This window comes from Protopterus annectens, chromosome 4.part0 (genome assembly GCF_019279795.1).
Source record: "Protopterus annectens isolate FY-2018-M chromosome 4.part0, PAN1.0, whole genome shotgun sequence".
Lineage (NCBI taxonomy): Eukaryota > Metazoa > Chordata > Ceratodontiformes > Protopteridae > Protopterus > Protopterus annectens.
In genome coordinates, this window is record NC_056733.1 from 1665749796 (window position 1) to 1665769198 (window position 19403).

At 41.9% G+C, this 19403-nt stretch overlaps 1 protein-coding gene across 4 annotated transcripts in view; it reads right to left on the reverse strand.

The window, feature by feature from the left end:
- The window catches only part of PCDH1 (protocadherin 1), a 1308367-nt gene that overhangs the window by 1252624 nt on the left and 36340 nt on the right, over positions 1 to 19403 (reverse strand). For all 4 annotated transcript variants that reach the window (XM_044069421.1, XM_044069422.1, XM_044069420.1 and 1 more), the window contains exon 2: positions 1986 to 2793. In XM_044069421.1, the coding sequence (XP_043925356.1) occupies positions 1986 to 2768 (783 nt within the window). In that variant the 5' untranslated portion in view covers positions 2769 to 2793. The remainder of the gene's footprint in view (positions 1 to 1985; positions 2794 to 19403) is intronic.

Below are 19403 nucleotides of genomic sequence, written 5' to 3' on the forward strand. Positions count from 1 at the left end.
ACAGAGCCTGTAGCCTACAGTACTACTCATAACTCTCAACTGTACAGATTCACAGAATGTCTAGATTTTTACCTCAATTTTTTTTTCATAAAACTGTGGTTTTCTGGCAAATTTGTGGCATATCATTAAAGATTTCAGTTAAAAAATAATGACATACATTTGAGTTTCAGGCTTTATACTCTTCAGAAAAATAATGCTAATTCAAAACCTGTTACTATATCAACTTTCTGTTACTATATCAACTTTCTAAGTAAAGTTTGTAAAAGAAATACTTAAAAAATGTCCTTATTTTGTGGCCTTTATCCCCCTTTTATGTATGGCTTTGTCCAGATTTCTTGTTCTAAGAGGTTGAGAGGTATGACTACAATCTAACATATGGATTGTGCAGACAATATTTAATAAGATTGTCCAAAAAAAAAAAAAAAATCACCGATTCTTACTCCCGCTTCCTTGAGACATCTCAAGCAAAAGATCAGGCAAGCATTGCAAGTCTAAACTCTAAGGAAAAGAAAAGCCAGCAGTGAAATGTAACCCATTACACAGAGCTAAGAGCAAGAACTTAAATACAAAAAATGTATTCCAAAAAACTTGCATCCAGCACTTCTTGGTCACAATCATTTGAACTTCAAAGCCAGATGATGCCATTGAAATGGACCTCTATTGCAGCAGCACACCAGACAGAGTGGTGCTCAGCCATCATAATAGTATCCTTGGTGGAGTGACCTACTTGGGACATTCTTGACCAATGTAATGGAGCACACGTACAAGGAATTGATTACATTTTTATCATATCCCTTGCATGAATCATTCAGAGCTTTTCTGTCTTAAGGAGAACAGATAATTCAGAAAGCAGAGAAGAAACTCGTAAAGTGAGACAGTGCTTATAAAAAAGCCACACATTATCACATGACTACATTTAAAAAAGCCACAACACACATGACTGACTGCAGGTGTTGAAATCTGCTTCCAAACTACAAACTTTGCAGCATGCATCAAAACAGCATCTTTCTTTGTACAGTGTCAGAACAATACAATGACAAATGGACATAGTCTTAACATTAATTATAATAATCAAGTCTGTACATCAAATGCATACCAGGAAAAGCTTATGAGGCAGGATGCCCTTGCTTACTTCTAAGCAAAGTAAACAAGGAAAAAAGCCTGAATCTCAGCCTCATGGTAAGGGAATGAACACTGCATTTAGACAATCTGTCAAAGTCTAGATGATAAACAAGGCAGTTACTGTCACTGAGGTCACATCTGGAAAACTTTATTCTGACAACAGAATCACTATGCAGTTCAGGCATCCAGTTGTTTTTGCTTTTAGGTAGTCACATAGTACAGTCTCAAGTTAAGTCTTTTCAGGAGCCTTACCCTGGCTACACCTGCCCCCCCCCCTTTAATATACATACATATGGAACAGGTACACAACTCTGTTGCACAGGGTTAACAATATGCTTCACGATTACTAGGGTACTAGCAACAGAAAACAGCTCTCCAAACATTTCTCTAAATACTGTCCCATGAGGACTCCTTGCAACAGTTTAAATGCACCCTGTTCCTAAGAAAAATGCATTTCTGTTGATAAACTCAAAAAGGCCTCTTTTTCCCCAGTGAATGGGGGTAAAGTGAAATACATAGATCAAAGGAGGTAAAAGTTAGTAAAAAAACTGCATTAAACTTACTCGATAATGTATATAAGTGGACATCTTCAATAAGGTATGTGTTCTCCCCAAAATAAGGGGAGGTCTGATTTTAACACCTGGGCATAGGACTGTATGAGGTCACATAATGAGAATTATAACATTTGCTTTTCAATGCCTTAATGAAACAAAAGGTACTAGCATCCTTTATTTCTTATTACCCAGGAGTGGGCATTTGCTACTATTTGACTGGGTCCTTTTTGTTATCCAAAAAAAAAAAAAAAACATTTCTCTGCAAGCTGCAGTAGAGAACACATAAAAAATAAATAGTGTAGAACCTACCTGAAGTACAGAATGTCCCACTGGGCTGTTCTCAGGTAATTCAGCTTCATATGCTGACTTCTCAAACTTGGGAGCATTGTCATTAGTGTCCGAAATGGTGATACGCAGAATTGCACTGCTTGATCTTGGTGGGATTCCACCATCATGTACTCTTATGGTTAGGTCATAATTATCCTTCATTTCCCGGTCCAGGTTTCCCAACACTATTAACTGTGGCTGTTTTTCCTCTGGTTCATCTGCCACTTGCAAGCTAAAGAGACTCTGATATTCAGGCCCAGTCAACAACTCATATCTGGCTACACCATTAGCACCAATATCACGATCTGTAGCAGGCCGAATGGGAAAAAGGTTTCCAATAGGAGTATTCTCAGGGATATGTAGGGTTATCACAGGCGATGGAAAATTTGGAGTGTTATCATTTATGTCTAGAATTTCAATCCTTCCCTCTAACAGACGTGGTATTTTGGCTGGGTCAGTCATTGAAACTTCAAACTCCAGAAAACACGGGTCACCCTGTGGCACCTTCTGACAATCAGGCAAACTTTCTCTGTCTATAGATGTCTCCGTTGTATAAATTTCCCCAGTTGTGCCATCCACCCTCAGATATGGTGCACCCACCTCTAATTTGTAGAAATGTTTAGTATTAGGATATCCATGGTCCTCAGCCAAGCGACCAACTAATGTGTTTGGAGGTTGTTCCTCGTTCATCCGATAGGTAATGGGTTTTGCCTTAGAAACCCAGCAGATGGCTAAAAGAACCAACCAGTGCCTCAGCAAGCCCATTTTGAAATAAACAAAGCAATTCAACCTAAGAAAAAAAGGGGAAAAAACAATTAAATTGTTGTACTGGCAATAAAGAAAATCATTTTTATTCCCATAACACTGACATATTTTAAGTGTGCTTTTCTGGTACATTATTCTTCAGGATTACTGAGGCAGTGATCTTGTAACTACAATGATAAATCATGTCAACCATCACTGTTACACAGAAACTAAACCATTCGAACATCAAAACAAAATAAGGCAGAGTCACACATTCATTGAGCAATGGTAGCCAAATAGTTCAGGTCCATTATAAATTCATATGATGTGGGATCTACTCTGTAAGCAATGCACTTTCTGTATTGAACAATATTTTTTCAAAGTCTTTTTTCCTTAGGCAGCTGCAGTGCACACTTTTCATAAAAGCTACTTAACACTTCTGTCATATCGTAGGGTTAGCACTCTTATTTTAAACGACACCAGAAATAAAGATAACACAGACGGTAAACAACAGTCAGCTATGTTGAATTAGGCAGCGATAAGACACCGGCTCAGACTGTATAAAATCTTTAATAAAACACTTCCAAAACTTTGAAATAACCACGTTAAGCACTTTCATCTGCTAAACATACAGACTTCATCAGAACAAATAACTTTGTATCAATACGCTCATTTAAAAACTTTTTGGCGCCAAATATGCTTCACAAATTTAAAGTGCAAGTGCTTACATTTCACATTTATCATTTAAATGAATAATAAAAATGTAAAAATGTAAGGTATATAAAAACAATAATATACCTAACATACTTGATCTAATTCATCTATTTACAACTTGTATATATATATACAAAAATACTCTGCTATTTGATGCATTATTATGTAAAATTTATATTATTCCTACAATAAAAAAAAAACTTAACTATGACATCAAGTGTGACTTCACGTATATATACTACCCTGTCAGTACCTACAAAATACGTGAGTCACATATTTATACTAATGGTACTATTATCTATGATTGTATGCATAAACTTATTTATATATATATCTATATCTGGAAAATAATACTAACATATAATAATAAGGGATGAAAAAGAATAAAACCTCATACAATTATTTCATATCCTATATAATTGTTACACAACAAGGAACCATTTTTTACACCTACCCTTACTGTAATTCCAGAAAAGGTTTTATAGATATGTACTCATTTAAACCTGGTTCCCTCGTTGCATCTGTCCTTATTTGCCAAACAGTCTCCCTTTTACTTAATACAGCCTATATTATTATATTATTCTAAATGGATGTTGCATCTCCAAACTTTGTTGGGTAGCTGGTATGCTTTTTTCTGTGCTATGTACTACCCACGTTATATATCATTCTGTTTTCCACCAACAGTTACACACACTGCAACATACCATGATGCCATTATTATGTTTGGGGGAATCTTTTTTTCCTCCAAGACAAATGAGCATTAGCTGACCCCATTTTCACCTTCAGTTTCTGGCTTTACCTACACCTCCTTATTCCCCCTGGCTACTTCTGATTAGAATTAGGGGCAGTGAGGAAACAGAGGCATCATAGGACTGTCACACTGCTACAATGGGAGGATTTTCCTCCTTTTTATTTGCCACCCATGTGCCTATTAGCACCATAAGGGTGGGATGTGCAATAGATGCCAGCACTTTACCACCCCCTTACTTCCACAAAGGACTGACATCAGCAGTATGCTCTGTATGCCCCGTCATCTTTTAAACTGAACATGGGGGGTGCCACCCCCCAGGATACTACCACAGCCTCATGCACCTGAGCTGCTAATCAAATCAGGAAACCTTAGCTGTAGTCATGACTGTTTCCCTTTACGTCATGGTACTGACTGTGATGCATTTACTTTTAATACAACAATGAAACTACCAGTCAACACAGACCTTGTCTGTCCTGAAAAGGAATTTCCCTCCCCAGTAAAAGTACATTAACGTGGAAGATAACATGCACAAAAGCATGAAGAGTGAATTAGATAATTAAATAAATAAAACTAAATTTTCAGGTTTTATTTTGAATGGCAGAACACCAGAAAGGATGACATCCTGGGAAAGAATTTCACTGCCACAGGTACACTTTGTAAAGGAACACCTCTTGGAAAATAAAGGGGTAAATGCCTCAAAACAGAAGGGACAATGGATGAAAAGTAGAAAAAAAAAAGTTAGTTGCAGTTATTAATACTAATACCCACACCTCCAGGTTAGAGGCACAGCACGATGCTTCAGAGATCATCCACGTTCAACTAACAACGGGTAAAACTGCTATTCAAATTACAGCTTGCTACAGATCACCCACCATGTCCTAGAACCCCCACTCCGCATTCCTGGAAACATAAAGGTCCTACCAAACACCCTGATATTGGGTGATTTCAATTACCCAAACATTAACTGGGAGAGCTACTCAAGTAAAAACTCCCCTGCCCAACATTTCCTAGAATTTATAAACTCAAACGCCCTGGATCAACTGGTCAACACCCCCACCAGAGGTGACAACATATTGGACCTGGTCATCACCAACATGGGTGACCGGTGTTCCACACCGGAGGTCAACCCCTCGCTGGTTAGATCTGACCATAAACTAATCACTCTGGATATCCACATTCTGCCACCACCCCCAAAGAAACCACAGTGAAAAACTTTTCACAAGCAAACTTCATGTTACTTGAGACAGAGGTGGGAAGTTTCACAGCCCCCATGCTAAAGGATAACACTGTCCAAGCTGCAAAATCCTTTACTAATGCACTCTATGGGCACCTAAAAGAAAGCATGGATCATGCTATCCCAAACAAAACCAAGACTCACTCCTCCAAGAAAAGGAAACCAGTCTGGTGGACCCCTGCCATAAACAAGCTATACAATAGAAGGAGGAAACTAGTACAGAAGAGAGTATAATCCCAAGAAGGGAAGACATCCCTGATCAGTATCAGCAAGAAACTACTTTCCCTCATAAAATCATCCAAGGCTAGCTTTGAAAGAAAAATTGCCATGGACAACAAAGATAACCACAAGGCATTCTTTAGCTATGTCAAGAATCTAAGTGGCAATTCTCAGATCTGCTCGGAGTTAGTGCAGAATGGCACAGAATACACTGAACTGACCAATATAGCCAACATCCTGGCAAACAGGCTCAGTGCAAACTTCACCACCGTCTCACCCCCTAAAGGGCCCATAACTATACCAGAAGAATGTAGTACCCCTGAAATCACACTCAGGTTAAAACAGCCCTCTCCAAAGCCAAAAACACAGCATCAATGAGACCGGACGGTGTCCCAGGCTGCATCCTACACGAGCTCAAAGATGAGCTATCCCCTCTCCTAAACACACTATTTAAACTCAGCTTCTCCACAGGCTACGTGCCCACAGAGTGGCGCAAGCAACGATTATTCCGCTCCATAAAGATGGAGCCACAACGGACCCCATGAACTATCGCCCTATAAGCCGGACTAGCTTTGCCTGCAAAGCTATGGAACGCATCATCATGGATCTCATTAACAGAGACATTGGAAACCTCCAAACACTGGACCCTACCCAGTTCGGCTTTAAGGGCAGATCATGCCTCCTAAACCTGGTAGACTTCTTTGAGACAGTTACCAAGGCTATAGACAAGGGAAAAGTGGTCCACACAGCCTACCTAGACCTCGCAAAGGCCTTCAACATCATTCCCCACTCAGGTAATATAGACAAGCTCACCAGCCTGAATATAAACCCCTACATCATGAGATGGGTTGCCAACTGGCTCACGGACAGAACCCTCATGGTAAGGATTTGCCTGAGTTAGGTCCGACTAATAAACCGGTTACAAGTGGAATTCCCCAGGGCTCAGTCTTAGGACCCCTCCTGTTCGGCATATACTTCTCAGAGGTACAGGCAAGCACAGGAGGACTATGGCTAACCAAGTTCACAGACGACTGCAAACTAGGAGCTATAATTGACTCTCCGGCTGACACAGACATCCTCCAAAAGGGTTTCACTGACACAGATACCTGGTGTCAAAACCATGGCCTCAAGCTAAATGCCAAAAAGTGCATAGTCATCCCCTTTGGAAAAAACAAAGTACCCACAAACTACCACATAGGTGGTAGCCCCCTAAATACAGAAGACGTAATAAGGGATCTGGGGACCCAAGTAAATAGTAACCTCTCCTTTGATAATCACATTGCCAAAGTGTTTAGAAAATCCTTCTATGTGGCCCACCTAATCACAAAAGGGTTTGCATCCAGATCGAAAGAGGTCATTGGGCTCCTCTACGTATGAGACCCATCATAGAGTACAATGCCCCATTTGGGATGTACCTTACAAGACCCCTGCAACAACTGGAAAGACCACAGAAGTTCTTCACCAAGAGGATCACTAGCCTCAAGCAGATGCCCTATGCAGCTCGACTGAAGAAACTCCAGCTGTACTAGGTTGCATACCGCCTACTCAGAGGTGATCTCTGCCTGACATACAAGGCCATGTCCAACCCAGAATTGATGGGCATGCTCCACCTAAAGAAAACCATATCCCCTCAAGCCATACACTCCAGGAATCTAAACCTCACCACAACAATAAATAGGACATGCTGGAGGGATAGATTCCTGTCCCAGAGACTTCCCATGCTCTGGTACAAGATTCCAATCTACATTAGACAGAGCTCCTCACTAACCCTCTTCAAGAGAAACCTTGACGAGTGGATGGGAAACAGAAAGTTTACCCCAGGGATCACTTCAATGGCTCTGCTGGACAGAGGCACAGGGAACTAATCTAAGGGGACGGCAAAAGCCAACACATTCTGGCTAGGCTTATAAATGCCTGCGGGCAGATAGCCTAGTAAGTAACCATGAACCTAGCATGACAGATTATGAGAAAGGTGAGACAACATACTAAGGGATGAAGCTGTGGGGGGAGTTGGGGGCTGTTTAAAGTTAAATAACGGCTGAAAAGGTAGACATAAGTTAAGAAGAAAGAGATTAAAGAAACTGCATTGTATTCTAAACAACAAAAAAATGATATTTTACTGTGAGAACAGGCAGCATGCCACCATTTTACTGGAACAAGCTAAAGTGTGGTAATGAATAAGCAGAGATTATGGGCACTGTGGTGTATGTAATGGGGGAATTGTTCACACCCCACCTAACAAGATATTATACTCTCAAACTTACCCAATTCATTTTATCCAATAAATTCTGAAACATACTTTGTCAAAAAAAAAGCTATGGCATTTTTTAAAACAGTTTATGAAAATGTTGATGCTAAAAACTGAATATCTATGTGAAAAATAGAAATATCTTAAATCAGTCTCAGCAATACATATACAAGTTCACTGCAATTAAATGCTATCAGTTCATTTAAGGAATACCCCAGTCAACATCACTGCACTACCCTAAGCAAGGCAAACTGCTAGAGCCACTACCCTATTGGCTGACAAACTACTGAACATCCCACTTCTCCAGTCTCTAAAATACCTAGCTGAAATTCATATATGTATGTACCCACCAACATAGCACATCTTTTTGAAGCTATTTTCCCCTTAATAAAAACCTCAACTTTTTTTTTTTTTTTTTTTTACTGAGCAATGACTAAAAGTCCTATCCCCCTGTCTCCAATCAACTATTAAGGGGTGACCTATGTCTGACCTACAAGGCGCTACACATTCATAAGTCACACAAGCACAAGGGTCACCCAATCTAGGGATCTAAACTTAGTCAGCAGCTCAAACAAAACATGTTTGAGCAACAGATATGCACCTGAGATACTGCCCTGTCTTTTCATCAGATTTCCTAGTCACATTAAGCAGAGTATTTACCCGGATCTCTTCAAATGCAGTTTGGAACAAATTGCAAATTTACACCTGAGGTGGTGTCTATGTCCCTTATGGATATGATCAATCTGTAAGATACTCAATGGACATGTGCATATATATGCCAATCTCTTGCCCCTAGGGGCCATATATTTGGTAAAATTGGGTTATATTGACTAGAGATGCAAGTCCCCTTAAGCCATTAGCCAAGTAATCTTCTATGATTGTTGTATTTACCTGTTGAGGCTACACACTCAAGTGCGCTAGCCTGTGTTACATATTTATTGCATTTTTCTGCTGTTTGCTTACAAAAAGAAAAAAAAAAAGTTCCTGTGTTGCCCATTTCCTTTCTTGGATAAAAGGAGGCTTCGTTGTTCACCAGAGGGAGTGGGGAGCTTAGAGCAGCCTATCTATCCCTGGAGGAGTGTTCCCAGCACAAGAATCTGGTAGTCCATTGGCCATTTTGGGCCAATTTCTAGCTCTTTCAAGTCCCCCTGTATAAAACCCGCTTTGGCGCGGCTTTGCGTGATTTTGCGCATAGCGCAGCATCGGGCAATGCTGCTTAATCTGGTTTAAACCATTTTCAGCTCCTCAAAGTCTGCTCTTACTTTTTCCCTTAGAACTGCTCTAGCTCTCAAAATAAACACCCTATTCCTAATCTAAAGCCTGGCACTTGCTCACAAAAGCAATTCTATAAGTTAGCACTAAAAATTAAAAGCCCTACATCCTCACATACTCCCTTTGAGTACCTTGTTCCCCATTGGCCCTTTTTGATTCAATTATAAAGGAATTCCATGTACTATTCTAGCATGTCCAAAGGTCAGTTGTCAATTTCTTCTCCAGTCCAGCTGGTGAATCTGGGAATCTTGAGGCAATGTTACAACTGCCTCATGTACACAGACAATCCTCTCCTCCTCACAGCAAGTTCCAACATATGTAAGAGATGCAACCATATAGCCAAACTGGAGGCTGAACTCTCTCAACTCAATACTGGCATAACCAGTCAGGAGGAGAAGGTAATCACACACACTACAATTCCAGTCTCACATAGACCTACCACAACAGCAAACCTACCACAACAGCAAACCAAACACAAACACACAAAAACATACTTGGAGGCTCTAAAAAAATCTGCCTAAGCAGCAGAGACCTCCAAAGCAGACATCCAAGCAACCGCTACCACAAAACAAAACACGTGCAACACATAGTTCACAAAGCCAGTGTGCCAAAAAGTCAATGCCCTTAAGGCTTAACAACAACACCTGATACGCTTGTAATGTTGTAATAGGTGATTCTATTGTCAGGCACACGGACGTCTAGCTCACCAGGCTGAACAAGGAGAAGGTCATGGTGAGCTGCCTGTCGGGCGCTAGGATCCGCCACATAACACAAGCACTCAGGTAACTCCAAGGCAAGTACAAATATGACTCAGACATTGTCCATGCTGGTGTGAATGACCCGAGATGTAGCCGAGACGTACCTCCCTGGACTACATGAAAAGAGACAGAGGAGCTCTCTGAGCATGTAGCCCAGGCCGGTATGACCCTGACCTTGAGTAGCATCTTACCCCCACCAAGAATGATGCCACAATATGAAGACAAGATGATCAATTTCAACAATTGGCTGAAGTATTGGTGTCATTCAAAGGGGATCCAGTGCCTATCAGCCTGGGATGACATGCTCGACAAGCCATGGTGCTTTGCTAGGGACGGCTTGCACCAGTCACCCCTGGGCTTTCGGATATTGGCAAAGGCTCTTGCCACTCCCAAAGTGCCTTTTTTAGGGAAGGCACAGAAGACAAACCCACCTCCATAGATATCACAAGGAAAAAGAAACTAAGGGTAATGCTACTCAATGCCAGAAGTCTAAACCTCAAGATGCACGCACTTGAAACTCTCCTCAGCATGGAGAACATCGATATCTGTGCAGTAACAGAAACTTGGTTCAAGGCTCCCGAGAGTACCCCAGCACTACCAGGTTATACCTAAATACCATACTTTTCGGCCCCAAAACTCGGACCGAACCACAAAAGGAGGGGGAGTATCCATATTCAAAGATACCCACACCTCCAGGTTGGTGGCACAGCACGAAGCATCGGAGACCATCCATGTGCATCTAACAGTGGGTAAAACTGCCTTTTAGTTTACAGCCTGCTACAGACCACCCTCCCAAACTCAGGAACCCCACACGGCTTTCCTGAGAACACTGGAAAATATGAAGGTCTCTCAACACCATTATACTGGGTGACTTCAACTACCCAAACATAGACTGGGAGCATTACTCAAGCTCCAACACCCTAGCCCAAAGGTTCCTAGAATTTATAAACTCAAATGCTATGAAACAACTTGTCACCACTCCCACAAGAGGGGAAAACATACTGGACTTGATCATCACCAACATGGGGACTCTATGCTTCACACTAGAGGTATACCCCTCACTGGTAAGATCGGACCATAAATTAATCTCACTGGACATCCACATCCTGACCCCACCCCCGGCCCAGAAAACCACAGTGAAAAACTTCTCTAAAGCAAACTTCACACTCAATCAAAACCGAGGTGGAATCCTTCAAAGCCCCCGGGCCAGTGGAAAATACAGCCCAAACTGCAGAATCCTTTATAAACGCATTCTATGGACACCTTCAGGAATGCATGGATCATGCAATCCCAAATAAAACCAAGACCCAATCCCCCAAGGGCAGGCGTCCTGTCTGGTGGACCCCTGCCATAAATAAACTATACAACAGGAGGAGGAAGCTACTACATGATAGAGCAAAATCCCTAAAAGGGAAGGCATCTCTGATCAGTATTAGCAAAAAACTACGGTCCCTCATAAAATCATCTAAGGCCAGCTTAGAGAGAAAAATTGCACAGGACACTAAAGATAATCACAAGGCTTTCTTTAGTTATGTTAGGAACCTGGGTGGTAACTCCCAGATATGCTCAGAGTTAGTCCAAAATGACAAAAAATGCACTGAACCCACAGACATTGCCAACATCCTGGCTGACAGATTCAGTGCAAACTCCCCCCCCCCCCAAAACAGCAAATATCTATCCCAGCAGAGTGCTGCCCCCCTGACATCTCAGATGCTCAGGTAAGAGTCACCCTCTCCAAAGCAAAAAAACACAGCATCAATGGGACCAGAAGGTGTCCCGGGCTGCATCCTACATGAACTCCAAAAAGAACTGAACCCCAACATAAAGCTACTATTCAATCTCAGCCTTACTACAGGATATGTACCCAAAGAATGGCGTACAGCAACAGTGGTCCCTCTCCACAAAGGTGGTGCCTCAACAGACCTTGGAAACTATCGCCCCATAAGCCTGACTAGCTTGGTCTGCAAAGCTATGGAGAGGATCATCATGGAACACATAAATAAAAATATTGGGGACCTACAGACACTGGATCCTACCAAATTCGTCTTTGTCAAGGGCAGATCCTGCCTCTTAAACCTGGTTGATTTCTTTGAAACAGTCACCAAGGCCATTGACGAGGGGAAGGTGGTCCACACAGCCTACCTGGACCTCACAAAAGCCTTCGATACAATACTCCACTCGGGCATCATTGATAAGCTCTCCAGCTTAAATATAAACCACTATGTCATAAGATGGGTTGCAAACTGGCTCAAGGACAGAACCCACATGGTCAGAATTGCTGGAGCCATGTCAGACTCCAAACCAGTTACAAGCGGCGTCCCACAAGGCTCAGTCCTGGGACCTCTCTTGTTCGGTATATATTTCTCGGAGGTACAGGCCAACATGGGAGGACTATGGCTGACCAAGTTCGCAGATGACTGCAAACTGGGTGCCATATATGACTCTCCAGCTGACACAAGCATCCTCCAAAAGGGTCTCAGAGACAGATAACTGGTGCCAGAGCCATGGCCTCAAGCTAAACGCCAAAAAGTGTATAGTCATCCCCTTTGGCAAAAATAAAGTGCCCACAAATTACCACATAGGCGGTAATCCATTAAGTACGGAAGAAGTAATTAGGGACCTGGGGACCCAAGTTGATAACAATCTCTCATTTGACAACCACGTGGCCAAAGTGGTTAGAAAAACCTTCTATATAGCCCACCTTATCATGAAGGGATTCACATCTAGATCAAGGGAGGTCATTGTGCCTCTTTATTCATCCCTCATCAGGCCCATAATTGAGTACAATGCCCCATTCAGGATGTACCTTACCCGACACCTGCAGCAACTAGAAAGATCCCAAAAGTACCTCACCAAGAGGATCAAGGGGCTCAAACAAATGCCATATGCTGCTCGGTTAAAGAAACTCCATCTCTACTCAGTTGCATACCGCCTACTTAGAGGCAATCTGTGCCTGACTTATAAAGCCATGTCCAACCTGGAATTAATGGCCATGCTTCACCTCAGAAAATCCAAATCCCTTCGAGCAACACGCTCAAGGGACTTAACCTTAGTATGGAAATAAATAGGACATGCTGGAGGGACAGATTCATAACCCAGAGGCTCCCTTCACTCTGGAATAGAATCCCAGTCCAAGTAAGGCAGAGTCCCTCACTGACTCTCTTCAAGAGGAATCTTGACGAGTGGATGGGAGATCGTAGGTTTACCCTGGGGATCACTTCTGTGTCACTGTTAGACAGAGGCACAGTAAACTAACCTCGAAAAAGGGCATAGTAAAACTCATTTAAATGGGTGGCGAAAGCCAAACACACTCTGGCTAGGCTTATAAATGCCCTAGGGCAGATAGCCTATTATGAACCTATGAAATAAATGCACTGCATCCCTCAATGGTGCCACCAGAGGGATAGCAGAAAATGTATCCATAGAGTTTCTATGTCCTTGGGTATGCACAATGTTGCATTTATTGATATACACATGGACATGCACAATGGTGTATTCAACACTATGCACAAACCGATGTCTCACATTAAATGGTTTCTTTAAAATTAGCACTAGCTTCACAGAATTCACTTCCACCACAGAGTCATAAAATAAATAAAATTACTTAAATTTAAGGGAGAAATGGTACAACGCATACTGGAGGAAAACGAGACCTCCTCATTTGACTTTGGATAAATATAAAAAAAAATCTGTAGCAACATATTTTCGCACATGCTATAATTTTCTCTTGTAATTCTTGAACACAAAACTGTTTGGACTATATAGGTCCAATGCAAGGTACTGAGCCCCCCTGTCTATGTACATTTACTAGATTCAACATTGCTGTACTATATACAAGTACTAGTCTATTTCATACAACAAAGTACATTATTTTAGGATAGCTTTTAATGTGGCACTCCTACTTCAATTTTTTTCCTTACCAATATAAATTACTATTTGTTTTAGGACACCATTTACTGTGATATGCACTCTTCATAATGTTGTAATTGCAGAATTAATTTAGATCAGTGATGCACAACGTCCGGCCCTCAACGCAACACCAACCAGCCGCCAGAGAGTAACTAAAAGTGAAAAAATGCTACGCCTTATTACAGTCATGCAAACTTTCCAGCACATGCTTACTTCTAATTGACTGCAGTTGCACACACCTCTAATTTTTAGCTGTGGAAGTAACTATTCTTTGTTATTTATAACTTGTAGTCTGTAAACAGTAGCAACTTTCTGTAAGAGTCTGTAATAAGTCATGGCTGGAAGCCAGAATAAAGTTAAATGCAAAGTTGATGTAGAAAACCTAATTTCATGACTGCTGTCTTAAGTAAAAATGCCAGTCACATGTACCTATTGTTAACTCATAACAATCTACTATGTTTTGAGATGGCCCGCAAATGCATTAAGAATTCATGTAGTTGCCCTCTCCACAAAAAGGTTGTGCACCACTGATTTAGATTGTGGCTGTAGATGGCTACAAGACTGATGCAGTCATCCATAATTACCCACAATGCTATCATGGAGAGGCACAGCATACCCTATACACAACAAATAATTGAAAGTGAACTAATCCTCATTAGGACACATACCTATACTAAGATGCACACATTTACTCAGACAAGGCATATGGATTTTCTAGCATTGTGAAGAAATCACTATTTCACTTAATGTACATCTATGGGAAAAAACAATGTGGTCAGTTAAGCTCAATCACGAGTACATTTAAATTTTCAAGTGCTTACATGTTGAATGTTCTGAAAATGAAACATAGTGGATGAATTTTCACACATTATTTTAATTACTTGGCTAGGAAACCATACCCCATCAAAACAGCTTAATAGCAGTTACAAGGAGACATTAAAAAACAGGAAGCAAAACAGCCTGTAAATAACCCGACAAGATCAGTTGTAATCACAAAGACCTCTACTATTTCAGCCTCTGCTACATTTCAGAAGAGGTTGCATGCTGAAGCCACACACTACTGCTTAAAAAGCTCAGGCAGGACAGACATCAGTGCTAATTCCCACAAATGTTCTGCTAAATCATCTTTACTTAATCGACAATATAGATTTGTCCAACCACTATGGCATTACTACAATAAGGCAAAATACTGAATGCCAGTATGTCCGAATGCTAAGTTTGTCAAGGGCATGAGAAAAGGTGTGCATCACATCTCATTCTCCCATCTACAACATAAATCTATTTAACAGAAAAGTGTTGCTCTTACATTATAGTAGTTTTGTTAACCATTTAATATCAAGAGTACTACAAAATGCAGCACATCGGAGTCTCAAGCTGAACAATTGCCCAGCATGTGAACTAAATAGCCCGAAATGTAGTCAACTTATCAGACTACAAGTATCACTATTCAGTAAATGCCTCTGCACAGGTTTTATGCCACACAAATGAAGAATGCAACAGGCATCCATCTGCACAAAAGGTGGACCATCAGATTGTGGGAATTACAGAAACATTAGTCAGACTAATCCCATATGCAAAGTCATGAAAAGAATCATGAAGCGTTATGCCTACTGAACCTAACAGACTTCTTTGAGAAAGTCACAAAGGCAATATATGAGGGCAAAATGATGAATACTACCCACCTTGACCTAGCTAAGGTATTTAATACAATACCCTGCTAAGGCATTCAAACTGATGGAATTAGGCATAAACTCCCATGTAAATCATTGGTTAGCCAACTGGCTGACAGACAGGACCCAGTAAGTTAGGACTGGAGAAAACAGCTCTACAAAGAGGCCAGTCAACAGTAGAGCCCCCCCCCCCAGGGCTCTATGCTGGGTCCGCTCCTCCTTGGCAACTATTTTTCAGAAGTCAAGGCCAATGTCAAGGGCCTCCAGCTTACCCGTATTACAAACGATTGCAAGCTAGGAACAATCATAGAATCCCCCCCCCCAAAAAAAGATACTAACATCTTATGGGAAGCTCTAACACAGACAAATGACTGGTGCTAAAGCAAATGCATGCAACTCTAGTCATAAACAAGGAGAAAGTTACTGTCAGCTGCCTGTCAGGTGCCAGGATCCACCACATAATGCACGCATTCAGTTCACTCCACAACAAGTACAAATATGACTCTGTTATTGTCCATGTTGGGTTGAATGACCTGAGACGTACCTCCCTGGACTACATGAAAAGAGACACAGAGGAGCTCTCCAATCTTGTAGCCCAGGCAGGTATGACCCTAGCCCTGAGAAGCATCCTACGATCACCCAGAATCACACTACAGTACAAGGACAAAATGATTGACTTCAACAATTGGCTAAGCTTCTGGTGTCATTCTAAGGGGATCCAGTATCTGTCTGCCTGGGATGACATGATCAATAGACCACAATGCTTTGCCAGAGATGGCCTGCACTTGTCTCCCTTAGGATTCCGGATACTGGCTAAGGCTCTTGTCACCCTTATACTGCCTTTTTAAGGCCAGGTTCAAATGACAAATTCACCACCATAACAAGTACAAGCAAGCAAAATCTGAGGGTAATGCTACTCAATGCTAGAAGTCTGAACCTCAAAATGCACTCACTCAAGGCACTCCTTAAAATGGAGAACACTGACATCTGTTCAGTGACAGAGACCTGGTTCAAGACTCCAGAGAGCACCCCTGCATTACCAAGCTATAATTCATACCACACCTTTCAGCCACCTTACCTGGACCGAAACACTAAAGGCGGAGGCGTGTCCATATTCATTAAGGATATCCACACCTCCAGGCCAGTTGCTCAGCATAATGCATCCGACATTATCCAAGTGCAACTAACTCTGGGCAAGACTGCAATCCAAATTGTAGCTTGCTACAGATCCCCCACCATGCCCCAGGATTCCCACTCCTCATTTCTTGATACACTGAAAAATATTAGGGCACAACGCAACACCCTAATAATGGGTGATTTCAACTACCCCACCATTAACTGGGAAAACTACTCATGTACCAACTCTTTTGCTCACCATTTTCTGGAATTCATAAATTCCAATGCCTTGGATCAACTTATCCACACCCCCATCAGGGACAGCAATATCCTAGACCTGATCATTACCAACATGGACGACTGGTGTTCCACACCAGAGGTCAATTCCTCGTTGGCCAGATCCGACCACAAGCTAATCACCCTAGACATACACATCCCACCCCCACCCCCCATTAAGGAAACCACTGTAAAAAAATTCTCCAAAGCCAACTTCATGCTTCTTAAGACAGAAGTGGCAAACTTCATGACACCCATGCAGAAGGACAACAGAGGTACGACTGCCGAATCCTACACAAATGCAGTTTATAAGCACTTGCACAAGTGCATGGATCATGCTATGCCTAACAGAACCAAGATGCTACCCCCACCCCCCCCAAAAAAAAAAAAAAAAAAAAAAAAGAAGCCAATCTAGTGGTCCCCTGCTACAAACAAACTCGACAACAGAAGAAAGAAACAGTTGCAAGAAAACAGTAAAATCCCATGATTGGAGGTACTTCCTGGTCAGCCTCAGTAAAAAACTGAGATCCCTCATAAAATCCTCCAAAGCTAGTTACGAAAACAAAATCACCACTGACTCTAAAAGACAACCAAAAAGCATTCTATAGCTATGTCAAGAATCTCAATGGCAACAGTCAGATCTGCTCTGAGCTACAGCACAATGGCACTAAATATACAGAACCAACGGATATTGCCAACATCCTGGCAGATGGGTTCAGTGCTAACTTTACCCCCCTCTCACCCCCTAAAGGGCCCATCTCTATACCAGAAGAATGCAAAGTTCCTGTAATCACAGCTGCACAGGTAAAAAAACACACTCTCCAAAGCCAAGAACACAGCATCCATGGGACCTGACAACATCCCAGGCTGAGTTCTACATGAACTATAGAATGAACTGGCACCCCACCTAAGTACCATGTTCAATCATAACCTCACCTCAGGCTTTGTGCCCACTGAATGGTGCACAGCAATGGTTATCCCACTCCACAAAGGGGGGGCCACCACAGACCCCGGGAACTACTGCCCCATTAGCCTGATGAGCCTGGTCTGCAAGGCCATTGAACACATCATCATGGAACTTAAAAATAAACACATTGGTAATCTCCAAACTCTGGAACCCACCCAGTTCGGGTTTGTTAAAGGCAGATCATGTTTCCTAAACCTGATGGACTTTTTTGAAGCAGTCACCAAAGCTGTAGACGAGGGTAAGGTGGTTCACACAGCCTATTTAGATCTCGACAAGGCTTTTGACACCATCTCCCACTCTGGAATTATAGATAAACTCACTAAACTAGGTATAAATCCCTATTTTACAAGATGGGTTGCCAACTGGCTCACTGACAGAACCCACACTGTGAAAGTAGCAGAATCCAAATCAGACTTCAGAAATCAGACTTCAGACCAGTAACAAGTGGAGTACCACAGGGTTGAGTCCTGGTTCCTCTCCTGTTTGGGATCTACTTCTCTGAAGTACAGGCCAACACAGAAGGTCTTTGGCTAATGAAGTTTACAAATGACTGCAAACTAAGAGCCATAATCGAAACTCCTAATGATGTGGACATCCCACAAAAGGGCCTCACTGAGACAGATGCCTGGTGTCAAAGCCATGGCCTCACGCTCAGTGCCAAAAAATGCACTGTCATCCCTTTTGGTAAAAACTCTGTACCCAAAACTCTGTACCCATGAACTACCACATAAGCGGTAGTCTATTTGACACAGAAATTGTGATGAGACCTTGGGACACAGGTGAACAGTAGTCTCTCCTTTGATGATCATATCACCACAGTAGTCAGGAAATCCTTCCACGTGCCACACCTCATCACAAAAGGTTTCTCATCCAAGAAAAAAAAAAAAAAAAAAGGAGGTCATTGTTCTCCTCTACTAGTCACTCATTAGACCCATTATAGACTACAACGCCCCTTTTGGTATGTACATCACAAGACATCTACAACAACTGGAAAGGCCACATAAATACCTCACAAAGAGGACTACTGGCCTCAAACAGATGCCCTACGCAGGCCGTCTCAAAAAACTCCAGCTTTACTCCGTTGCATATCACCTGCTCAGATGTGATCTCTGCCTAACATACAAAGCTACGTCAAACCCAGAGCTGTTGAACATGCTCCACTTAAGAAATCCCAATCACTCCTAGCTATATGCTCTAGGGACATAAGTCACCACAATAAACAGAACATGCTGGAGGGATAGATTCCTGTCCCAGAGACTTCCCATACTCTGGAACAAACAACCTATCTATATCAAACAAAGCTCCTCATTAGCACTCTTCAAGAAGAATCTTGATGATTGGATGGGAAATAGGAAATTCACCCCAGGGATCACTTCTGTGGCTCTGCTCGGCAGGGGCACAAGAAAATAATTTTCTTGGGTGGCGAAAGCAAGGGTAACTTTTTGGCTTGGCTTATATTGGCCTTAGGGCCAATAGCCTAGTACCTAGCAAGGGTAACTTTTTGGCTTGGCTTATATTGGCC